Raw genomic sequence first — 26,635 nt, 5'->3', positions numbered from 1 at the left:
AACACCGAGCCACCCACTGGAACCACCTCTTCACTGGTTGACAATTTATTTTTCCAATAATGCTTTATTTACTCAGGTGAATTTCATTAACATATGATCTCATCTGCAGATGCCCCCAGGCAACAAGCACTAAGCAGATTTATGTATTCCACTTTAACTTCCCTCTGAGTTTGTTACCTCTACAGAGAAGTGTCACTCTGTCAGGGATCTGCGAGGCACTCTAATCTGATTTCTGACTATTTTTCATAATTCTATAAACCAAACAATTAATTGAAAAAATAATCAGTGCATTAATCAAAGATGAAAATAATCATTTCTTTTCTACAGCAAACAAAGCCATTGGGAAATTAAACAATGACAGGCTCACAGGATACATCAAACAGTGGTTTATTAGTAACAATTGATTATCAAAAACATATTTATCAAATATCATAAATATAGATAAGTAACTGATGTCATACATTACAGGCTTACTGGTAAACATTCATCATTGTACACTTATACTAAATGAGGGCACGAGTGGTTGTTTTTTTTCTGTACAGGTCATCTAAGGCTTTGTAACATTAACTCATGGCACAGTCCCACACATTACGTAAGCACCTCATCCATTACCATGTCCCATTTTATAAAGTAGCCAAACATTCATTCTGCCAGACAGCATCAATTCATTGTGCTCAGTTTTTGGAAACCACCCAAAAGTACAAAAAAACACCAGTGCAAACAACATTACCTCACTGGTAAACAACATTTTTCTGTCTCTGCCTTGTTCACACATTCTGTGTCCAGACTCTTAACCAACACCAAGTGGGAAACCCTTAGTGTTTGTCACAGTGTTTCTCCTACTGTCTACACATGTAAGGCCACAGGGACTGTGTCACCGGTATAAGCAGAGATCGCAGCTTCATACGGTGAGGCTGACAGGGTGCTTTATCGAGTGGGGTGAAAATAAAACAATAAAAATGTTGCATTGATATTCAAATGATTAAAGCCTGACTGATTAACTGGCCGGTTGATATTAGCTTATTGCAGATACATTTGTAGATGATGTGTCAGCGGATAATTAACAGGAAATAGCAGCACAATTGCACTATTACAAGTTTTTTCGGTCACAGAACACAGGCAAGGTTTTTTTTTTCGACTATCACACTCCTCACAAAAACATATTGAAGGGATCCACTTAAAAAAATGTTTGTCATGCTCTGTTGTTAGGGCTCTGGTAATAAGGCGATAAGGGCTGAGACAATTAGTAAAAACCATTAACTATTAATCTCGATAATTAATTTTCAATCCATTCGTAAAGCAAAAACGCAAATCTTTTAATGGTTCCAGTTTCTAAGACATAAGGCTTTGTTGTTTTTCCTGGAATCACTTCGAAGTAAACTACAAATCTTTGGGTTTTGGACGGCTGGTCAGACAAAAACAATTTAAAGATGTCACCTCAGTCTAAGAAATTTGACAATCCATTTTCTATTTTGTAACGTTACATGAATCAAAATATTAATGTGTTAATTAAACACAAAAATCATACATACAACATAAACATAAAGATCAAGATTATCAATACTGAAAATAACTATAAGTTGCAGCTCTAGCTGTGACTGAGGTCAACTCTAAACATGGTAAAGTGCCATACAGAGAGGCATGTTAAACAAGGCTATGTAACAATGTGTTAGTGTGTTTGTACATTGCATTGCATCTCTGGAGTGATTGTCAGAATGTTGTGCATAAAAACATCAAGGGCTAAGGTTGTATACATTCTTGGCTTAAATATGAATATATTCAGTTACTCACTTTTTTCACAGTGACTGCAGTGCCCGTTTAAAGTATCTGTTTAGAACAGTCCCATTCCTTGGTCTCTCGTTGCTGCTTGCAGCTTTCTCGAGAACCGCTCATCCAATCAACCTCACACGTGACACTGTGCTTCCTTCCTAAGCAATACATCTGTTATGACATAGTTTCGTCCTAAAGCATTGCTACAGTATATGCATCATATGCTAACAGCTGGGTATTTGGGACCAGGCTATTTCAAGGAACAAAAGCGTTCATTTTGAAAGTCACACTGCTGATGCTTGAAATGTTAAAAGGAGTCTGCTACAGTTTAACATCTCAGGTGTCTCCAATCTCTGTTTTTCATCTCTTCTTGAATGTACTGTAGCAAGCAATGAGAGAAGTAGGGGTTCCCAGTGTTGTAGTACTCAAGATCGGTCTTGGTTTTGAGACCACAACTGACTGCTTTTTTACTCACTCCTGTCTCAAAAGCCCTGTTTCCACCAAGCAGTACAGTATGGTTCAGTTCAGCTCAACACGCTTTTTTTCCCATTTCCACTGTGAAAAGTTGTGGATGGTACCAATGGAACCGTTCCATACTGTCTCCATTTTTCGTCCCCCCTCTGTTGGGGTACTTAGCACACAGATCTGGTACTAAAAGGTGGAGCTGTGAACACTGCAGTCTGATTGGTCAATAGAGGACGGTCACTCTGCTCAAGGCTGAGTTGTGGCTGGTTTCATGTAACCACTGTTCATACTGTAGAGAGTTTTATTAGTAAATTGTAACTATACAGTCAATGTTTTTCTGCCTCTCCCATGACATACACATAACAAGTGGGAAAAATTTAAATATCCCATGGAGAGAGACTCTCACTGCAGCCTGTTTTATTTTGATCTGGGCCTGTGTGCAACCCCGTTCTGTGGACGATACACGAGATGCAGACTGGTGTCACTGGTAATGAGGAATGAGGAAATACAGTGAGTGCTGGACGGAGCAGTGAGTGACAACAACCCCACCCACATTTAAGAGCACTGTTTGAGGTGGAAACACTAGGGTCTAGGTACCATGTCTGAAGGGTTACTTTTGGTTCCAAAGGTACCATACTGAACATGTTTAATGGAAACGGGACTAAAGAGTATGCAGGATTTTGTTTCAAGACCGGTCGAGTCCACAGCTGCGGGGGATATCACTACATTGTCTGTGCGTTGTTTGATTTGTTGGCTAACATCATCACAGTGATATGATGCAAAACTTCCTACTTCAAATGCATCCAATAACTTAACTCATTTCTTATTTTAAATGTACACTGTGGTCTTGACTCATGACTGCTTATGACTTGGTCTTGGATTAAATGGTCTAGACTACAACACCGGGGGTCCCTTTTCAATATGCTACACAGTATGAACATAATACAATACTGATAAAATGTTCCACAGATCTACTTTAAGGGCTCACACTCCCTTGGGTCCTCAGCAATACTCTTCATAAGTGCATAATCAATCAGCCAAACGGATGTTAAGAAAATCAAAGCAAGACCTACAGAGACTCTTTTCATTTTACTCAGATAATATTATGTATGCAACAAAAATCTGATCATCGTAATGGCAGTTTGAAAAGAAAAATCTGATCCAAGTCACTTAAAAAAAAGTTAAAGCATGTCTTGACAAGCCAAATAACTTGTGTTACAACGTGTTCCTGTGAAGATCTGCCCCGCTGCTGCAAATAGCCCCTGTGCATAAACTGTACTGAGGCGAGCGGAGCGTCACAGTTCACTCGACAGATCCACACTGTCTGCCGCTCAGTCTGTGTCTGATAGATTCGAGCCAGAAAACAGATGGGTGGGGGGGAGGCTTCTCTTGCCAGCTGAGAGGGGAAACCAGTGCTTTGAAGTGGATTGCAATCATTACTTCCCTCCATGTCCCTGGCACACTGGGTGCGACAAAGCTGTGCTGACAGCCATGGCCGCAGAGCGCGCTGCTTGTTTTGCTCGCTTTCTGTTTTTACATCAGGCTTGCTGATGTGGATCGTTACGTAGACTGAATGCACAAAACAATAAGGAGCGGCTCTGATTTTTGTCAAGTCTAACTTAATACATCAATGCAATACTCACATGCCATTTTATTAGGTACAATCATACATTCTATTGTAATCCAATACAACTGTTATGCAAAAAAGTCTACTTTTATAATGCATGTAATCAGTTTTCTTTTGGGCACTGAGGTCATATGATGGTGTTGTACTGGACTGCATTATATGCAGAGGTGTTTCTAATATTCTGCCCTCCAAATGTATGCAAATAGGGAGGACAAAATAATAGAAACACCTCATTTGACCTCAATTATGAACATCTAATTGAATTTACACATTTCCAACACTGTCCCCAATAACTGAGCGCTATTCGCTTTATATAGATCAATGTTAGGACAGAGCTGTTGTAATGGACTGCATTAGATTGTACAGGTGTACCTGATGAAGTAGCCACTGACTGTTAGTCTTACTTTCCTCTCAGGGTATCTAGCTATGTTGTTAGTTTTGGTGTTATTTGCCCTGAGATTTCTGCCACTCCAAATACAAGTGAGGTGAATTGAATTCAGTATTTTGAATCAATCTATCTATCTATCTATCTATCTATCTATCTATCTATCTATCTATCTATCTATCTATCTATCTATCTATCTATCTATCTATCTTTCCTCAGTGCCCACACAGAGCAGACAGCTAGTGGAGCGTGAGATCTTTGCTGAATATGACACAAAGTCATTTAGATTAGAATCGCGGACTGCACTTTTATAATACAGTAATGCCTACTTGTGACTGCTCAACACGTCACTGTGGAGAGGAATTATTAGCAGGGCAACCAAAGAGTGATTATGCCATCTTGGTGCTTTAATTTGAAGGATTTTCAGTGGCCTGAGACGATGTAAATATCTAAATTAAAAGGAAATCTGCAACTTTTTTTCTGTCTTATCCTTTTGCTCATTTTTCTTTGGACGTGCCAGTTTTTTTTTTTTGTCTAATCTTTTAACGTTGTGTGTGGCAGAAATCTCAGAGATGCATACGTCAAAACTATCTGCATGTCTAGATAACAGAAGTGAGGTGAAGTGAATCTTTATCTCAAATCTATCTTTATGTAATCAACCAAGAGCCGAAGTTGTCACCTTGACTCATGTAATTATTATTTCATGGAAATAGTATCTCCCGACCTCTCCTACCTTCTATCTTGGTCTATGTGACTCATGTAAAGCTACAGATGCACTCTCCACTATCTCAATATGAGAAATGATAGAGCTTGCAGCTGCTCTTATATAATAGGAATGCATAGGATTGCAGCTGAGTACATTACTACCTGTCCGTATTCATTTTTTTTTAAAAGTGGCTGCACATTCGTTATGTCAGCCACACAGCTAACAAGGCCAGGTTACCGAGGGCAAAATAGTAATCGCAGTCATGCCGACGGTCGCGGGGGCAGGGGACAGGGGACAGGGGACAGGTTTTGAGTCATGCGGGACAGACTGGAGGGTAAAATGTGGCAGGTTAAATTGTGACGACCTGATCGAGCAGAGTTCATTAGACTGGTCCTCACTTAATGGACTTCGTGGTTTGACGGACTGTCAGAGGCGGTGGGAGACTGGGGGTTGCTGCTGGTGAGTGAGGTAATGTGGCGTGCGTGTCTCCCTTCCAGCTCTTCATCCTGAGAAGTGAAAGCAGAGTTATGGATCAGTGAGGAGAAGAGGAGTTCAAATAACAGTTCATCTCAATAATACACATTTAATCAGATTCTGAAGAAAAAGGTTACAAATGCATAATAGACTTCTACTTAATGGCTCATTATCAAATAACATGGTTACTGTGATACATGGCCTTTGTCCAAAGCATCTGCTTCTATCGATAAATATTTTGTTCCCTTTCTGTTTTTTTACGCCTCTCGGCTAGAAAATGTAAATTCAAGGTACGTATTACCAGAATTTCCCCTTCAGTCTCATTTGGCAGCAATAAGTTAACGACAAAATCTTTACACTACTGTGCTTTTCATCCCTCGTCACTTTAATTAAAGCCGTCAAAATGGCTTTAAAAGGGGTTCTTTTGTGATCAGTGTGGCCATAAGGAATGATTAAGGTTATGGATGCTTCTGTAGAAAGAAAAACTTCAAAACATGTGAACCTATCCTTTAATAATCTCACATTTGATCTGATTTGAACTGCTCATCTTGCTCATTAGAATTCTGACTAGCCTCATCATAGATGCAACCAATCCCAGAACCCATCAGCTATTGTCTGACTACAATATCAAGGTGTCTATAGGTATCAGACAGTTAAATTTAATGCTTTTCAAGAGCTGTTTAAGACACATTTTAACCAAATTTAGGACAGATTTTTGGACAAATCATGTTTTACCTATTTAACATGAGTTAAGTCAATCTACACTGTACTAACAGGTAAGTGCAGGTATTAAGTAAAATTACAGTATTATAGTTTTTAAAAGATCTATAACATCAGAAACGTGGACTTTCACATAGAAAGGCTTCACTCATGTTCACAAAAAGAAATTTAAAAAATGGATAAATAAAATTAGATAAAATATTTGTAGCCGTTAAGACCTCACAAAGACTTTTAAGGCCTTATTGTTGTGACATTGAATTTAAGACTTTTTAAGGACCTGTAGACACCTTGAATAAAGCCTCTGGTGACAACTGCAAATATTTCAGGAGATCCAGTGTAGCCAGCGGATATCTGGACGTTTCCCGTGTCCCAATCATTGTTTACAGTTTCATTAGCAACTAGAGACAGGTGTAGCCTGTTGACTGGCAACATTGTGGCTTTTCTCTATTAACAGATATTTGCATATGGATGCAAATAAATTTTTAAAAAAGTCAGCATAATGTGATAGCCAATGTGTTCCAACGCTGGAATTTTGCTCTCCACACTGACTGTTTACCTGCAGGAAACCAAAGCCTGCTCAAAGGTGATTGGTTTTCATTTGTAGTCCGAATTGTGTTAACCATAGGGATGTAACGATACACTGATCCATATCGTCATCTTAAAGATACACATTTATTTTGAAATTCACATAGCACGTCTGTGTCACCATTTCTGGGCAAGCGCGCCTCCGCTCAAACAACAAACCGAGCTCAGAAATAAAATGGTCAAATCATATTCTAGTTGTTTTTGTGAGATGATGTAAATGATTGTGTTAGATGGGCATATGATATCGCGTCATATTGATCGCAGGCTCCTGAATCGAATCGAATCGAATCAAAATCGTATCGTGACAGACTTTGTGATATCAGCAAACATCGTATCGTTATCCAAACAAATCGATACAATATCGTATCTTGATGAAGCTAGTGATTTACACCCCTAGTTAACCATAGTACCAAACTCTTGTACAGTTGCCAACTGATTCTGCATACATGTGTAGACATCTTAAGTAGTAGGAGAAGTAACAGACGTCGTCAAATCACCTTCAACCCATTCTCACTAATTATCTCTTCACTGATCACAAGTGCTATATCATAGGCAACTGGACTTGCTTGTGTTTCTTGAAGACGTTTCACCTCTCATCCAAGAGGCTTCTTCAGTTCTAACTGACTGTTACAGAGTTGCAGGATTTAAACCCTGTGTGGGTGTGAACCCTTGCAGAGTTGCTGGAGTCACATGTGAACTCATACTTTCATAGCCGTTAAGGTCACGATGTGAGTCGTTGACCCACCTGGCCATCATGTGTGTCGTTAGGGTCAGGTGGGACCAGGGGTGAATTCATTTAGACCTGAAGAAGCTTCTTGGGTGAGAGGCAAAACGTCTTCAAGAAACGCAAGCAAGTCCAGTTGGCTACGATATAATAGCGCTTACGATTACCATGACCTGGATGACTGAGAATCTTCAGACATCTCTTCACTGCACTTCATCTCTGAAGCAGTAGTAACAGATGTGTATAACAGGCTGATTGTAGTAGAAGTTGGAGCAACTTGTTTTGCGTTTCAGTTTAAAACATATGAACAGCTTTACTTTGAGTCAGGCTGAAAAACGCTCTGTAGTCGTGTTACAAGACCTTTGTCCTCTTGTGAAAACTGATCGCAATATCTCAATTGACAGTTGACGAGACTTTGAAGGAATCGCTGACATTTTTCTCAGTTGTTTAGTGCCGTAATTTTTACGGCCAAAATCGGTTCCCTTTTTCAATGACAAAGTTTAGACTTGTGAGTGTTATCCATTTTTTAATGTCCTAGATTAAATTCTTCCAACACAATGCAGCTGTGCTTGTCAGTTGAACTCAGTGATTCCTTTAGACCTGAATCTTTTATGGAGTGGAATATGTGATCCCCCCCCCCGTCTGACTTGGAAAACATTATTTAGAGCTTAACTGAGTCTTGGCCCAATCCCCTTATGTTCGACTCAAAGTCAAAGCCCTACCACTTTCTCAGGCCCCGGCTTGTGACTTGTACTAAAACATGCCATTTTAGTTAAATTATGTGGCCCTGCAGTGTCCTCCAATTAATATCCGGATATATTTTATGGTCTTATTGATCGCATTTAGAGTATTAATTGGCCTGGCTCCAGAGTGAACTTTAATCTCTTCCTGTACATGGGCCAACAGGACACTTTTGACTTTCCCGAAGTCTAGATTTAACAAAAAGTTATTGTGGCCAATTAAAGTGTGCAAGTAAACCACAAGATGCATTTTTAAGTAGAAGAAACCCCCATCATGTCCACCCTTAGAAGCAGTGGTTCCCACCGTGTCAGCAGTCTCCTCCCCTTCAGTGTGCTCTCCATAGCGATTGTATAGCTCCATGTCAGACAGAGCGCTCTCCACTGCCTCCTCTTCATAGTCAGTGTTGTACTCTGACTCCTCTGATGAAGGGAAGGAGCGGAGGACAGGAAGCAAAGAAGCACATTGTGGGTGAATAAGTTGGAATATGTGATGTGTAGAAGAGGTGACAAACAAAAGTGGGTGTTCAGGTGAATGAGTCAGAGAAGCAAAAAATGTGAGGCATTGTGAGAAGTCAAACAGGGCAATGTGACGAGTGATGGATGACAAACAGGTTATAAATAGAAAGAAGAGGATGGATGAGAGGATGGAGACGTCTGAGGAAAAACACCTTTGGATGTTCTATGAGGTTGCACTTACAGATGGTTTCTAAAAACGATCTTAAAAACGTATATTGTTTCTGTTTGATTGCAAATGCTTAATTTGAAATATGAAATTTGCACAGGTCCTAATTTCCATCAGCATGTTACAACAGGGTTTATGCAGGATTCCTTAATGTTCCACCTTTTAAAACCCTTTCCATACATTTAAGGACCCCATTGCCACTTCAACTTCTAACCAGTTACATTAGCAACACAATTAAACTTGCATTTAGTATATACTGATTGTAAGATAGCACAACTAAACAATATTAATTTGCGATAATTCTTTGGACCACTGCATCAAGGTATATTAGAGTAATATCAGTAATGCATAAAAGCTAGAAACAAATCTTGTTCCCTGTAACACAAACACAAATTTCTTTTATCAGGCTAATAAACAGATTGTTTATATTATCGTCTTTCATATGTATGTTAATACACAATTAAAGGAATTGAAGGTCAAGAATTTCAGTAAATGTACTTATATAACCAGCATTTGACCAATAAACTTTGTATAACTAATAAAAGGTAATAAAACTTTGGTGAGCTTTAAGAGGGTGATGTCATGTAGGAGCTCTAACAAAAACCCATCATGGCATGTGCACGTAAAATGCACAGTAGAGACCAGGGACCAGATGTATAAATGACGCATTAAAAAACAAAAACCTTGCATATGGCTTTTCCCTTTGTGGTGAGAATGTGCTCATCTCACACATATTTCAAATCAGGCGTACATACAGGTTCCGGTCACAGTAAGTAAAGTCGAAAAATGTAATGAAAAATGTCATAGCATAGTATGTCATAAAAAATGTTATATAAAAAAATCATAGTATAGTCAGCAACAAAAAAATGTAATAAAAAAAAAGTATGGTAAAAAAATATATATATATACATAGTACAATAAGCCATAAAAATGTCATGATAAATATAATACAGTATGCCACTTAAAAAAAATTATAGTATAGAAGGCCATAAAAATTCATAATATAGTATGTCATAAAAATTGTCTCAGTATAGTATACCATAAAAAATTATATAAAAAGTCATAGTATAGTATGTGACAAAATGTTATAAAAATGTTATCTAAAAAGTCATAGAATGCCATGAAAAATTCATAATATAGTATGCCATGAAATTGTCATAAAGAAAGAGTAAAAATTGTTGTAGTGTAGTATTGCATAAAATAAAAAATAACAAAAATGTCAAATAGAAAGTCAAAGTAATCTCTTAAAAAATTCATAAAAATGTCATAGTATAGTATGCTATAAAAAATATTAACATGCCATCTCATAAAAAATTTCACACTACCATATAGAAAGTATTCACTTTCATAAAAATGGTCATAGGGTAGTATACCATAAAAACAAACAAAAAAAATCATAAAAATGTCATAGTACAGTATGCCATAACAAAGTTAGGTAAAAGGTTATAGTATAGGATGTCATAAAAATGCCATAAAATGTTCTAAAAAATGTCATGGTATAGTATGCCATAAAAAATGTCAAATAGAAAGTCATAGTATCTTTTGTCATAGAAATTGTCATAGTATAGTAATGTTTAAAAAAAAAAAATCCCATAAAACTTTCATATTATAGTATGCCATAAAAAATAATATATGAAATGTCATAGTATACTATGTCAGAAAAAAATGCTATAGTCATAAAAAATGGCATATACACAGTCACAGTATAGTGTGTCATAAAAATTGTCATAGCATGCCACAAAAATGTTTACTTTAACACATAATTGCTAAAATGTATTCTGCAATGGAGATTTCAGCAACCCATTTCCTCCTCCACATGAAACTGATCCATTTGGTAATGGAGAATGACAGGAAAAAAAAGGAAAGAAAGAAAACTCATCCAAAGACAAAGAACAGTGAGCACAGGAAAGACAAACATGAAAGAGTAAAAGCACGTCTTCTCCCAGACACAGAGTGCAGGCATGTTTACAGACTGTGATCATGAGTGTGGCTCAAAGTGAGAGTGTGTCGGTAGATTTACCATCCACAAGAGCAGGTTTGACGGGCTCGATGCGTGACACAATTTCTGCCAGGTCGGTAAAGGAAGCATTGGGACAAGTTACCACCTGAAAGACACACACACACACACACACACACACACACACAAACTCAAAATACATAAAAATGCTCAACACAGACTGAGCAAACAAACAGTTGGAGAAATTCTGAAATCAGGCACTGGGTCTATTTTAATCTGTTGGAATAAGATAACTAACCAGTGGGCTTTAACTTCGCCAGCTGCCAGGCGTCAACACCTTGTCTGTTAAAACGCTTCACTGTCTTCCTCCTTACATAAGCCAGTGGTGAAAACATGAAAATATTCCACTTCAATACACCGCAAAGACTACAGCCAAGAGCCAACTAGCACCTATGCTCTGCGCCTGACTGAGAGGAAATAACTCTCCATAGCAGCAGGTGGCGGTAGTCTGTATTCATCGTTAAAAAAGGGAAGCTGGAAGACCGACAGGACGGATTTAAGACACTAGTTAGTCAGTTAGCACATTAACAACACGAACCGATGTTGAAAGAACAAATTAGATTTAGAACTGCATTTATCGTGTGCTGGCAAACATTAACACAAACAACCAAGAGCTGTTTCGGCTGAAGCGCTCAATGGCTGAAGAAAAAACGTAATATCACACATTAGCTGTGTCCTGATTCAGGGGCTGCAGCTTTTGAAGGACGCATCCTTCACGGTTGACGTTGGCCGCCTCCTTTGAAGACTGCATCAGCCAAACTGAAAGGTCTCTGAAATAGGGCGGTCTGGTCTGCGGAGGATTTCCTGGTTTCATCACCAGTTGTTCTCACCCCGACACGTTGGCGTTACTGTTACCTTGCAACCAGCTGCGCTTGACAAAAGACGGAGTAAGCTAGTTAGCCCTGAATAATGGACCCAGAGATTGTTATTAAATATGTATTTCTTTAAATAATACTTGAGGAGATGATTCACCACCTGAGACACCACCATTTGATATATTTTAGGCTGATGGAGGACCGTTTTCAGGTCAACCTATTAAATTAAGACTGTTTAAGCTGCATGTTTTTAGCTAATAGTAATGTTAACCATTAGCTAGTGAACAACTGTTAGTTAATGCGCAAAGAATCTTGGGATAGGCTGGGCCACAAAGGATTCATCCGTTGCATCCTCAGCATTCTGGGAAAGAAGGCTGCATTTCTCATTATGCACTTTAAGGAGCCTTTCAATTGGGAGAGCCTTGGTCGCGCAGATGAAACACAGTTGGTCTTCAAATGCAGGCTTCAAAGGCTGGAGCCCCTGAATTGAGACACAGCTATTGGTTTCAATCTCACGTCCTCTAGACTTCAGCAGGTTGTTTACTTTCCTCACTTCTGTTTCTCTTCTCGTGCACTGAGCTGAATTGCCAATCAGAGGGATATCTCTTACCGACTCTCCTGCGCAGATTCAACATGCCGAACTGGCCAAAAAATAACAAGGACTAACGGGCTGACTAGTGCTAACGGTACGAGAAACACCGAAAAATTTGGTCAACTGACGCCTGTGTGTCAAGGTCGTATGGTGCCAAAAGGGGATGAAGAGACACACAATCTGTCCTTATAAATTCTGATAGACAGGCTCTTCCTCCACCATGCTAATTGAAAGATCACTGATCACATCTTGCAATCATTAGTTGCTTATTCTGGATCTTAAATACTGTCAGCTTTTCATTAGCTTTAACCACAAACTCCTTTTGTTTTAAATCTCCCCCACCTGATTTTTTTTTTTTTTTTTCATTCAGCATTTTGTGCAGCATTACTGAGCACATTATGTAGAATCCATCATGGTAAGAGATGCATTATTTCCCCCGAGAGTCGCACCCTACACTAGCACCTAAAATAGAAAGACACTCATTAACGGCCTATGTGGGGTAGCTATTGTTTTAAAGAATGAAAATTGGATTCATTTATAAGACCGTTTTCAAATCTGCGCCATCCTTATCTCCACAATTACTCAGGTTGATTTGTTAGTTTGTTGCTTTGGGGCTATTATCAAAACTCCTTTCGATATCAACCCTGCTATTTTCTGAGCATCCTGCTCGTGTTGTTGTTAAAACTGGGGGTAAATAGCTCATCTTTCTTCATCATTCTGTCTCCTTCCTTGTTTAGTTGGTCCTTTGTCTTTCTTTGACATTGCTGGGGGACAAATCTGGTGTGTGGTAAATCTGCTTCTCTGTGCTGTAAGAGCTGAGTGATGCATAGTTTTACTGTTATTGCTTTAACAGCAGTGCAGCCCAAGGCCTAACACATGAGGCTGTTGACGATGCCATGCAGCTGACAATGAGGATGTAGAAACAATAACAATGAGAGAAATTGTAGCCATTATAGTATACCCATGTGGTTGATTAAACATACATGGACTGCAAATGAAATCACAGATAGAGACCACACTCCAGAGGATGTGAATTTTGCTTTGTTTTTGCACAGGTGGGTACTAATGCAGAGCAGTTACTGAGATAATGTGTTTGTGAGCTAATCAGTTTGATTGCAAAACTCAGACAATCAAAACAAAGAGAGATTATGACACAGTATTTCATTGCGACTCTGTGGTTGCATGTTTTTAACTAGCTTGGACTAAACCATGAATGCAAGATAATTTGAGTTAGAAATGTCTCATGTCAGCTACTTCACTGTAGACCAACTGAGATACTTCAGAGTAGTGATGAGAATCTATAGTTAAGCCCAGTTCAGACCAACTGGTTTGTAGTGGAGTCCGCTGGTCAAGTCAAAATGACCACAGACGGCGTATTCGCGGATCACCGCTGCAGCAGGTGATCCGTCCATGCCAAGCCCTCTGTTTTCATCCTCATGGTGTGTCAGTGTCAGACAGTGGGTCAATACTGCAAATGCAACTGTGGCCACTATCTTTCTATCACTATCCTCATCCATATTTTAAGAATCTACAAATTATATTCAGCCACAAAATAAGTCTGGAAAGCTGGAAATCAGAACAGAAGTACAGAGAGTTGTTGCACTGGCGTGAACTAGCAGGTTTTCAGAACGTTGCAGAAAGGCACATTGCAAGTAGTTGCACATTTCGACTCGTATTGTCGCAAATCTTTGGTCAAAACCGGGCTTTACACTTTAAACCACAAGTAGAATTTGGTCCAGACTCAGTTGTTGCTCTGCATTAAACAGTCCTCAAGGGGGAAGTTCAACCTTTTTCAACCTGTACCCTTTTTTCCCATATTTTAGTGTCTACGTGAGTAATTGAAACAACAGTTTTTGAAACTGGTCCAGTATTGTGTGAGACCGCAAAACAGGCTGCAATGTAACCACTCCAAGCATATTCGCACCATCACATGCACAGACAGGTTCAGATTATTATACTAAGTGTCTTGCAACATTATGGAAAGGAACCCTACAGAGAAAGACCTTTTGTTAAAGAATAACAACCCGAAACAGCCCCGAAATCACTATCACCAATCCCACCAGACTCCATTAAATTAAATAGCAATTTTATCATCGTAAAACAGACTTCATTTAAAGTCAACAGACACAAGAAAAAACTAACCAACACAATCTTGGTTCATCTTTTCACTGTTTTGACAATCACCAACTCTGGTTTGGTTGAAATAAACCCTTAGTTCACCCCAATAGATGTGAAAATATGCTGCCTCTACACACGCTAAAATTACTGTTTACTTAAATGGAGTCTGGTGGAATTGGCGATGGCGATTTTTGAGCCGTTTCTGGTTCAAACAAAAAAAAAAAAGCCTGACATCATTATGAAAAGTATTCCAACAGAGATAGACCTCTGTTAAAGAGTAAGATACTTAAAATAATCATCTGAGCCCATCAGTGGCAAAAACAAGCACTTTAAGTGGACGTGAACTCAACTGAATGTGCACAAATGCCCCAAGTGGTTACATTGCAGCCTGATTCCTCGCTGCTGGCTGCAGCCCTGTCACTCAATACTGAATCAATTTAGACAATTGCTGTTCCCATTAGTCGTTTAGACAGAAAAACATGGGGGGGGGGGGAAGGTCCAGGATGGAATGGACCTACCCTTTAATGGCTCTCTTGTCATATATTCTACAGTATTCCCAAGTGTTTTTCCCTCCCTGCGTCCTTACATGACTCTTGCTTTGGGTGTGGTGGAACTCCTCCTGGTGTCGGTCTTTCAACATTTTCTCCACCACTCCACTGCGGCCCCACACGTCAAACACAGTCTTTCCATGCTGGTATCCCACCTCCTACACAACACCAACACACACACATCAATATTATTTTCTATACTGACAGCAAAATCATTATACAATATATGCCAGAAGGCCTTGTGGGAATTTTTAGATATTTGACAGTTAAACTTACAGCAATCTCATCAAACTTGCCAAACTCCAGTGTTCTGTATCTGTCGATCGGAGGTCTGATGTACTCGCAGTAGTCGCTGCTCTTCACAGACTCCAGCTGCCTGACACAGCACACGTAGGCCAGTCGAGTCTGAATCTCTGCCATGTTTAACACCTGAGGCCACGACGGTAGAAATGAACATATGCATCACTGAAAAACACCTCCAAAAAATTCCTCATTGTTATTCACAGGACTCATTTACTTTTAAAAGATATCCTCGCACAGTCTGTTGTCTTTATTTTTAATCAATCCATTACCTTTACTTTCTCTGCTAGGGGGTTGAGGCGTTTCCATAGCAGCCACCAGCCTGAGAGTGAGTCGCCATAATTAGTAAGGTTGGTTTCATCCCGGCTGCCCACGTCAATAGCTATCACCACTTTGGCCCCCATGGAGCGTGCAACATCAGCTGGGAAAAGAGTAGGAAATGGAAACAAAAGGTGGGACAGCAGAGGAAGAGAGAGATTCATCAATCATATGTGTGACAAGATAGTCAAAACAACATGATCAAGGCAGAGAGAGAAAGAATGCCAATGGAGGTATGAATATTAAACTCAAAGGACTGAGTGTAACACACCTGGTAGGTTGTTGATATAACCTCCATCCATAAGCAGGTGTCCATCTTTGGGGTCGCAGAGAGGAGGCAGATACCCAGACAGAGACATGCTGGCACGAACATACCGCCACAGAGAACCTCAAACAGCAAACAGGCAACTTTTTAAGTTTTATGTCTAGTAAGCACAATTTATTTAATTGAAAGCAACCAACCTGAACTGACAGAAAATTAGACTCATCAGTGAGACTAATTCAAGGGTCAGTTCACCAATGAGGACAGAGGTGGCAGAAATCTAGAAGCCAGATAAAACAAAGACTATCTACTACCATAATCAGATACAAAAGGGAGGAAAACTCTCTTTTTGGTCATTTCAGCAGCAGTTAACGCAAGAACAAACAAGAACAAATAATTCTTTTATGGGGAGACACTACAGATGAAAACAAGTTTTCCCATGCACTAGTCAATTTTGAATTTTTCAGGCTTTTTTGCACCCATAACATGTCTTCTTTAAGACTACTTGAAAGAAAATTGTCCAAAATGCAGATTTCAGGGTTCCCATGCATTTTCATGGAACAAATTTAAAAACTTTTCCATGACTTTTCAGGGACCCATGATACATTTTTTTTTCTTGCCTCACTTGCAAACATATCAGACTTAAACTCAGAAGGATCACAGGGAGAGAATGAAGAAGAAACGTACGTGATGGTAAACAAAACCTTCTCATACATCGCCACGTGTTAGAGTTACAATACGTCATCAGCTACAGAAAATAATTTTGCTGTTACATAACAGTACATGGAAGGTTTTCCATGGAAGATTACTGTAACAACTTCATTACACACAACAAAATTCCATGACTTCCCCAAAACGTTTGATGATTTTACTAATTTTGACTTTTCCAGGCTTGGAAAATGGGAAATTTCTTGACTTTTCCAGGTTTTCATGACTGTAGTTACCCTGAGATTTGGGTTTATTACAGTCCAGGTTTCTGTTCTGTTTAAGGTGGATATCTATTCTAAACTATTTTAAGCTGCACTGTGTGTTGTCAAATTAGGTTTGTAATTTGTCTGGTTACTGAATATGTTGTATGTGCACTTACGCATTTACACAAATTAGTTATTTTGATTTTGGTTTGTTTTTGCTTTTCTGGAAATGTATGCAAAAGGAATACATGGATGGCGCGGTCACTGTTGAGATTACATTCGTTTTTTTATTATTGACAAAATGTTTTTTTAGTGACCGTATGAATGGTTTCGTTTTCAAATAAATATTTGGAAACGACAACGTATGCTTCGGTGTACTTTTACAGAGTTTTGCAATATGTATAGCCACCTGTATGCATCAAAATGTAGAAACATCTATTGTTGCTTTTAATTTGCAGCTATACTTTTAATGAAGCTGACATGTTATGACAGTCAAGCACCCCCCCCCCCCCAATACCCTGATTGCTTCAATGACGTCATCAAAGCGAAAAAGCAAGTCTGTTGATTTCTGCCACATTGACGAGCGATTGCAACTGAGCGATGAAGCAATATCAAAGGGGCGAACCAAGCGACAGCGGAAAACAAAAAACAAAAAAAAAAAAACAGGTCCGGTGTGAACACAACTTTAACTGCAAGTAATCTACTAGGGAGGTTTCATGGTGATATCTGTTAAAAGTTTCACCTTATTCACCTGTAGTGTCTTCTCCTAAAATAAAATAAAATAAAAAGCAGAATACTGAACTTACCATCAGTGTGTACTCTCATGGCAGAGGCAGTGATGTCAGTTGTGATGTTAAAATATGGGATCCAAAGGTCCTGCATACACAGAAGGTCACATCAAGACAGATAAACATAGTAGATTCACATAATACATTTGCTTATCCTGCACCACCACCAGATTCTTTGAACAATTTATTGTCACCTCAGGGTTCTTAAGTAAAATCACCTCAATCTGTTTGCTCTTGAAGACATTGCTGATGCTAGAGTTGAAGGCAGCACCGGTGAACATGGAGGTGACTGGGTACGTTAAATCCAGAACCTTCTTAAACACTGATGTCATTTCCTGCAGAGAGAGCAGGAGAGAAGAAAGGTCAAATGGCTTCTATGCTCCACACAACAAGATGTTTTCTCCAGTACAAAGCACAACTGATGTAAGAAAATCTGGTGGGCTCTGATTGTTTTTTCTTAGCAGTTAAAAAAATCTTCACTTGTCATAAAATGCATTTAAACAGAGCAAAGTGTACCGCTCCATCTTTGCTAGGGGCAAACTTTTTTATTGCAACAGTGGTTCTTTTAATTCAATACTAAGGAGCAGTAACTGAACCAGCTGCTCCTAAAGGGAAAGTTCAGAACCAAGGACAGAGCCAGAGGAGGAGGGACTGGATACACTGAGGAGGACGAATCATACCATATGCTCAGCCTGCCGACCTGGAGACTGAGCAGGTGTCTCAAATCAGCCATCATGAATGGTCACAGGATTAAAGACGTAAGTATGAGCTGCACATTACAACCAAAACGCTTCTGTTCCTGAGCTAAAGGTGCAAACCACTCGAGGCTGTGTGTGCAGCACCAGCCAATTACTATTAATGGTTAATCAGCACAGCGTGGGTAATCATATGAAAAGCAAAACAGAGGTAATGAAATAAAAATGCTGTCAGAAAGAGTCACCTTCACAAGGACAGACTCACAGGCAGAAATTTGAAAATATTCCTCTCTCTGAATTGGGGCAAGTGGAGGAGGAGCTGTTAAACGCAGCTTCTGTTCCACAAACAGAATAATGTCGACTGAATGATCCCACTTGAACCATTTGTTTGTCACAATTATTTAGCCTAATTCTAGACATAATTACAAATACACCACCTAAGGAGAACACACTTGTAGGTCGTCTGTCCCCAAGCTCTGCAGTGAGCAGATGTGTAACATGCTGAAGATGTTTGATCAAGGTCATGATGCATCAACATTTTACTGTAAGTCAATTCAATACAAGTTAAAAAAAACTACGGGAAGGAGTTTTGTGGTGGCCTAAGACGCAGAACATCCCTGGTTCAAATCTGACCTCTGTCTTTCTGCATTCATTTACTGTCACTTCTATAGTGTCCCCTGTCTAAGAAAGGAAAAAAAAACAATATGGAGAAGGCACCTTTTGATGAAAGGTGGGATAGATTTGAAATTCCTACTTGATATAAAGCAGATCACTGACTCTTAATATTTGGGTTTATTGCAAGACTAGTGTCACTGTTGCTTTGACTCTCACCATTGCCCATTCTTTGGCCCTCATCCTCATGCGGCTGTGGCTTCGGTCCTCAGCATACAGTGCCCCCATCAGGGAACCGATAGAGGTGCCACCAATGAGGTCCACGGGGATGCCGCACTCGCAGAGAGCTCGCATTACCCCCACCTGGGAGCAGCCTCTGAACAGGTGGGTGGAGAAATACACATGAAAAGACAGAGATACATTTATGTAACCAAAAAGACACGGACATACCCAGCCTGCATAAGGATGAAACCAAAAAGCTTTTTAATTATATTCTGAGCCTGACAGTTATAAAATCTATTAAGCCTAGAGCAGGCATCATATTTAAAATATTATATTGTCCTGTTAGTTCTGACCAAGTCATTTGATTGTACAAGAAGCATTACATGAGTGTTGATATAGAGTATAACAGCACTGGGACTTTTAACTATGCATTTATCACTCTGCTTTACAGGCGTTCTAAACCGTTAACTACATTCACTGTTAATTAGCCTGTATTAAAGGTCATCGTAACAAACTTTTCACAGCAAACATGAACATATTTTCACAAATAACACTTGAAAAAAATAATAAATGGTTGTCAGATGGTTGTTTTTTTTCTTTAGATATGTTTTGCCTTTAATTGACAGGACAGTGAAGCGTGAAGAGGGGAGAAAGAGGGAGAGATATGCAGCAAAGGGCCACAGGCTGGACTCAAACCCGGGCCGCTGCGGCAACAGCCTTGTACATGGGGCGCCTGCTCTACCACTAAGCCAATGACGCCCCAAGCCTGGATACTTCATTGCAAACCTCCAGGTGTGCTCATATGACCTCAGCCGATGTTGGAACATACTGTCTGATCAGGCTGTTAAGTCACTAGAATCATACATGCCACCAAAGCAATTTCACTGGTTGCACCATAAATGTAAATATACAAATAAAGGTACATGATACTTATGTAAGACTAAAGACACCAGACCACCACTTCAAGATCCTGGTGGGAGTTCTGCTGGAAAAACATAATATGATTATTTTGTGACTACAACAGGGGTCTCAGGGGCAGGATGAATGCTGGAGGCTGTGTGGTAAATCAATGGTGGACCACTTTCATATTTTTGGGGGATGCCCAATAGTGTTGCACGGTATACTGGTACTAACGGTAGACTGCGCTACCAAAACACCACGGTACATATGATACCATAATGTTGGAGTACCGTAGTACTACGGTACCTCTTGGAACCACTACTGTGGGATGAGTTCAAACTCCAGTCACAAGAGGGTGAGTGTCCATGCGCTGCCCAATAACGGCGCGCGTTGGCCACCTGGCACTCAATATGCTGCTGCAGTGGTTTGTTTTCCAGTCACATGTCAGGTATTAGCTGAGCTGTTGAGTATCTTTGAGCAGTGAAAGTTATTATTTATTTTTACTTGTAGGCTAGATTTGTTTATGCTATAGAGATGCATAAGAGATGCATAAGATGCTACAGAGCTCTACGGTGCAAGCATTTTACTCGCATTTGCAACTAAATATAGTTTTGTGCAAGCAAAAGAAGTCATTCAGGAGCACGCTGTGCAAGTACAGATTTCAACCAGCAGAAGAAACGAAAGGCGAATCCTGCCGGTTGTGGGTTGAACAGGGGTCACAGACACAAACAGGAATACGTATTCCTGTCAAATACGGCGGTCATAGTGCTCCGCGGAGCAAGATAACGGCTTACCGGCGACCAAGAAGGTCCACCAAGTCTTCGTTGGTGTCATGACTGCCCAGAAATACCTCAACAGCCGTGCCGTGGCGGCATACAGGTATGTGACGTGTCAGGGGAGACGAGCTGTTCACATTTCTCTCTTTGTGGCAGGTAACGGTCCACAGACCTCACTGCATTTAAGGCACTGTTCTTTACCTGTCAGGGGAGGAGGGTGGCTGGTTGATTTTTATTTTATTTATTTATTTTATTTCAATCCCCCCTATGTTAATCACTTATTGATGCTGTTTTTGAAGTATGAATAAGTCAATAAGTAATTTATTCCATTGAAATATCATTGATGTATTATAGAAAAGTGATTTATCTTTTTATAAATGACAAAAGGCACATCTGCCTCATTTTTGCCGTGGTATCATGATACTACTCAGAATCGTGACACTTTCACTGGTATCGTACTGTGGGTCCCAAATTTGGTACTGTGACAACACTAATGCCCACTTATTTATCCATATTAGCAAGACATTGCCATAGAGATATGGATCATCTTTGGAATCGAAGTCGACTGTTCTTTTGTCATCCCGGACAATCTCATGACCCAGGACAATTACCTTTACAAAGTAAAGTTGGCCGCGAGCAAGAAAGCCATCACACAGAGGTGGCTACAGGCAAGCCCCCCTTTAAAGGATGACTGGATTGCAATTATTAACAAAATTCACTGGATAGGGAAACTTACATTTTCTTTAAGACTGAGATTCGATCAATATAAAATACTGGGAAAAATGGACCGTATACACAAAGGGATGTCACCTATTGCCTGGTTAGTTGGAAAACCCTGTTCTGTACCTATGCGTGGCTCTAACCAGCCCCTATTCCCCACTCACCGTTTCTTCTTTTCTTTTTTTTCAACTTGAAAACACAGTAATGTGTACACCTAGCTTACACAAAGTAGCAAGCTCCTGTGCAGAAATGTTTGTGTCCCCTGGCAACAGTCCAGTCCCAGTCTAGGTGTGGAACTACTTATGTAAGCGGAGCCAAATAAATGATCAAATAAATAAACAAACCATAATCTGTTGTTGTGTATTACTGTTAACTAATTAAGAGTGCTTGAAGAACTGCTGTATCAAAGCAATATCACACTCAAGGTCTGTCAGCTGTGATCATCTTCGGCATGAGGCCGCCACTGAATCACAGCCATGCTGATATTCAGAACAGCAGCACAAACTCGATCGGGACATTGCTTTAATATGACATGAGGTCTTAGAATAACTGTTTGGGAAGACAGACAGTGGGGTGACGTTACCTAGCCCCTCCTCCACCCAGGATAAGAGCGATAGCATTGCCCGTTAGAACTCGAGCCAGGCGGGAGAAGTCTGAGTGGCGGTCTGCTGGCTTCTCAAACACACGTTGATACAGCTCCATCTGAAAAACAGGGAAATCACTGTAATTAAAGTAGAGAGGAACGAGTGAGATGGTAAGAGGATAAAGAAGAACTGAGAGGATGAGGGAAAATATGTAGATGTTGAATGAAAAAGAGAGGATTGTGAGTAGTAAATGAGAGGCTTAGAGGAGAGCAGCCTGAAAGGGACTGAAGAAAGTGTTTTGATCTGCAGATGAGGACAAAAAAAAAAAAAAAAAACACTCTGGCCATATTTTCCATTCCTACCAGTTTGGGCAGGCTCCTCTTAGAGAAGACCCTTCGGGGACAAGAGAGATGGAGGTGTCTGGAGATCCAGCTTCGCATGTTGAGCCAGTCCACAGTTCCTTTGGGTGGGGGGCCGTCTTCTCTGTGTAGCAGCACCAGCTGCTTCTGGGCACGCACTGCACTTCCTTCCAACATACGCTCCAGCTAGAGGGAAGACATCGAGCACAGATGTTTCAGACGATTTTATTCTCCTCAGTTTTCTTCTGAGTGGCTCCTGTGAAGCACTTGCACAGAATTTTGAGTGCTAGCCAAGAAAATTACTGCAAACTCGTGACTACTAGAGTTTAAGTGAGCACAATAACTGCACGTGTACAGGTATGTGACTGTAATTTCATATTTATGTTTGGGAAAAATTTTAATGTTTGCAGGGACAAATCAAGAAGCAATTTCAGTAAGACTCTTATTTTGAAATAAACCATTATATTCACTAGAATTCTGGGTAGCATTCTGGGAAATAAGAACAGACTGGGCAATTATTTTAGAGATTCGTTTTTAATTACATTTTAATTTGCTTTTTTCCAAGTGCAATTTCCCTGCAGAGGTTGTTTTTTTTTTCCTTTTTTTTTTTAAAAAGGCTAAATAGTCTGCGAGGAAGGTCAGATCTGTTACTCAGACAACAGGCCCTCTTCTAAAGGTTTAGTGTATGTGCAAGGTAAGAGGGTGTCTGTGTGTGTGCCCTGAAAGATAAAATCAACCCAGAGAGCTATGACTCATTCTGAGCCTGAGCAAATATTGATCCCTCTTTCCATTTCTCCCACCATCTCCTGTTAAACGGGGATACGTTCCTTACATTTCTCTGTGCCCATTTTTCCTTTGGAAGGCAATTACCTCGGCTTCATCAGCGGGACGGGCACTTCCTTTCTCTCGCACCACACCTCTCTGTCACAACATCCATCCACACTTTGCTCATTTCGCAAATATGCCCAAGAGTCAGATAATAACCTTTCACAATCTGTGTGACCATTAAGTTGGTCAAACCCTGGGTATAAGAACGATTTAAGAGCATAATGATCAGCACTGACCCCAATATCAAACCAGACAGAGACGTGTTAATAGTAATTGGTGTGATGATTTCTCTGGAGAGAAAAGGCTTGAGAACGTATGGTCAGCTGTAACACGCACCATTAGCCCATTACGGTCTTTAGTTCACCTTCAGCTCCACAAGGGGTTCAGACAGATTTTCAACTCCAGATATCAACACCTGTCAAGTGTCGAAAAGGTGAGTCGACAAAGTAATTTATCGACAGCAATGTTTAAGTGCAGTTAATAGTCTTTTGATATTTTTCTTACAGCAAACAAATCCCATGAAAAGACCAAACAATGAACTAAACTAACAATTACTGTGTGTGTGTGTGTGTGTGTGTGTGTGTGTGTGTGTGTGTGTCTAAAGTCTGGTATAGTTTATTCCTCTGTGGTACTTCAGTGACTACGATGAACATGAGTTTATTTTGAGTCAAACTCTCATACACTGCTCTGCTAAAGTAAATACTCACTAGCTCACCAAACATGCCACGGAAAATAGTCCAGAGCAGCTACAGTAATCACTTCTGTGACACCTTATTTGGATAGTACGCCCAGAGACAGCAAACTAGCTCAATGACATGGCCAAACACAAGTATGACACTGAATATATTAAACTGTGTAAACCTTTGAACTGATGACTAAGGACAAATCTGGACCCAATGGCTGGACCAGTTGGGAGCCACTGCTATAGAAAACCATCTACAGACGACATGAAATAGCTTAATTGTTGAATCTCGACTAATAAGCTGTTGAAATGTTACAAATACAATATTACATTTGATTAAAACTACGGTTCCCTACTGTTGAAATGAAAGACCCTACACACCCAGACAGGTGTATTCAATCTCCCAGACTGATTATTACGCCCCTGTCTGGTGGAAGTTGGGTGGAACTATGCGGGGAATTATGTGAGAACACCCGTGTTCACTCTCACAGCTCTCACAGCATTGTTTTCAGCTGCAGCAGGCAATTAAAGAAATCAGTTTTGAAGGTTTAAGTATGAAAAATATTTTCACATGCAGAGATGTGCTGCTTTCCTTTGTCTGACATAATTGTAAATTGAATAAATAATAATCAAATAAAAGTATATCTTCAAGTTTTACACTGTTGGTCTGGCACAACTAGCAATCTGAAGAGATCATCTTGATCATCGGCTTTTTCACAGTATTCTTTGACATTTTATAAAACAAACAAATCATCAGTCAAGTAACCCTAAACCAATCAAACAAAAACCTTTGCCTCTCATTCTCCTCTCACTCTTTTAACCCACCACTAACACCTCACCTCCCCAACGGCTGGGTCCTGCTCTCCTAGCCCCACAATAATGATGCAGTCGGCCTGACGGATGCACCGCTGTGTCCACGGGGTCAGTGTGGAGTCCGTCTGGTAAAGAACTATGCGATGGATGTCTTCTTGCTGGCCCAGCCAGCTGGACAGACGGTACTCGTGGACACTGGAGAGAAAAGGAGTCCATTAATGACCGGCGGCACTGCCTAGCTGGCAGCACACAGTAGATCTATTTTTCTGCTGTGCCAATAAAGCATACTTAAACTGAATTTAATGAGTGAGTCAAAAAAGGCCGAGAGCCCAAGGACAAAAATTAATAGGCAAAAACTAGTATGAGTAGTAGTATGAGTTTTTGGTGGGTGCTTTCAGTCATTTTCAGCCACAAAACCTACCTGTCTAGTGCTGCAACTCCAAGTCGCTGTTTGATAATATCGCTAGTCAGCAGAAGAGTGGGACCTGCGTGTGAGAGATCAGAGCAGTTACAATCAATATGTCTGGTCGAAGCACTCAACTAAATCCTCTTGACTGAAGCCCCCTTCACACATGCACCGCAAACATGAAATCATCTAGACATTACCTGAAGGAGCTGTATGTGAGAACGCAAATGTCCACATCAGCTGAATTTGACAATAAATTGATTTTATATTTGCCAGCTCCTGAGTACAAAATCCATGTAATGTCCATGTGTGAAAAGATCAGGAAACAGTCCAGACAATTTACAGCCAGCGGGCGAGTTGACACCTCTATCATGCGGCTCACGCAAAATTGAAAGAAAACAAACATATGAGAGTCATTTACACGAAGACGGTGATGTAAATATCTAACTGTAGAGTTGACAAGATTCAGGAACTTCTGTCAGACAAATTCAAGGAACAGCAAGAGATCTGGTGTTTATGACCAAATTACAAACCGGCTATAAGACTGTTATGTAATCTACCTCATGTCCTGCCTCCTGCGCACTCTACCCAGGCACTACTACTCACCTAAACCAAACAGAGTATTTCCAGTAGGTGAGAAGACGTCTAAAACAGACAGTCTCCTGTTGTGTGCTAAATGTGTGAAAGAGAAATTCGGACAATAACTGGACTTGATTCTCTGGAGTTAATATAAGAAAACTGCTTTAGAGAGGTGGCGCGTAAGTTGGCGAAGAGCTTTTAATTAAAATATTGCAACAAAACAAACAAGGCTGCACTTGGAGTACAGGTAACACAACTCTGTTAGCTGTTAAATATATATTCAAAGCCCTAAAGCACACACACAGACACGCCAGGTCTGCCACGCCTCTTACAGTCATTCCCTTAAGCCTTACAGTAAATACTGTGCTGTCATAATAACCTCATTTCTTAATTTAACGTGAACTAATGCCAGTAATCGTACTTGACCCAAAGTACACACACAGCAAACACTGTCCCAGTTCAGATTTAAAACTGGAGTAAACAGGACATCTAAAATTAATCTACGGGAGAAGAGCCAGAGCAGTTACGTCATAGCAGGAAGTATCTATAATACATGAGGACCAGACACATAACACGTAACTTGTGACCTAGGAGCACAGCAGTAGGGTGGTAAGATGTTTACAAAGACCACATAGGACCTAAAGTTTCCTCAACCCTGAGCTCTGACCTCACTGTGGACGACTGAAGTGAAATTAACACATATGAAACTGTTTAAGCTCCTGATTTTGTTTCTCTTACCTATTGCCAGGAGTGCATGCTGCAGCTCCATGGTGAAGGCAGTGAGAGGCACTTCTTCTGACACAGGCAAGACTGTCACAGTGGAGAGGTTGGAGGCCTGGTTCCCTGCATCCCACTTACTGCCAGGAGTGTGGAGGGCCAAACTGCGAGCTGGGGACAAACGTGTACATGTTA

At 40.2% G+C, this 26,635-nt stretch overlaps 1 protein-coding gene across 2 annotated transcripts in view; it reads right to left on the bottom strand.

The window, feature by feature from the left end:
- Positions 1-371: 371 nt before the first annotated feature.
- Positions 372-26,635, bottom strand: part of pnpla7a (patatin-like phospholipase domain containing 7a) — a 46,382-nt gene continuing 20,118 nt past the window's right edge. Inside the window, exons 22-36 of one of the 2 annotated variants that reach the window (XM_049604706.1) lie at positions 26,462-26,611; positions 25,160-25,223; positions 24,765-24,933; positions 22,419-22,601; positions 22,056-22,174; positions 19,074-19,230; positions 17,766-17,882; positions 17,566-17,635; positions 15,858-15,974; positions 15,541-15,689; positions 15,245-15,397; positions 15,007-15,126; positions 10,899-10,983; positions 8,501-8,616; positions 372-5,459 (exon numbers count right to left, since the gene is read on the bottom strand). In XM_049604706.1, the coding sequence (XP_049460663.1) occupies positions 5,352-5,459; positions 8,501-8,616; positions 10,899-10,983; positions 15,007-15,126; positions 15,245-15,397; positions 15,541-15,689; positions 15,858-15,974; positions 17,566-17,635; positions 17,766-17,882; positions 19,074-19,230; positions 22,056-22,174; positions 22,419-22,601; positions 24,765-24,933; positions 25,160-25,223; positions 26,462-26,611 (1,877 nt within the window). In that variant the 3' untranslated portion in view covers positions 372-5,351. The remainder of the gene's footprint in view (positions 5,460-8,500; positions 8,617-10,898; positions 10,984-15,006; positions 15,127-15,244; positions 15,398-15,540; positions 15,690-15,857; positions 15,975-17,565; positions 17,636-17,765; positions 17,883-19,073; positions 19,231-22,055; positions 22,175-22,418; positions 22,602-24,764; positions 24,934-25,159; positions 25,224-26,461; positions 26,612-26,635) is intronic. The other variant, XM_049604707.1, reaches the window with a different exon arrangement.

Source organism: Epinephelus fuscoguttatus, linkage group LG18 (genome assembly GCF_011397635.1).
Source record: "Epinephelus fuscoguttatus linkage group LG18, E.fuscoguttatus.final_Chr_v1".
Lineage (NCBI taxonomy): Eukaryota > Metazoa > Chordata > Actinopteri > Perciformes > Serranidae > Epinephelus > Epinephelus fuscoguttatus.
The sequence above is the reverse complement of the archived record's forward strand: the minus strand, read 5'-3'. Positions and strand labels throughout refer to the sequence as shown.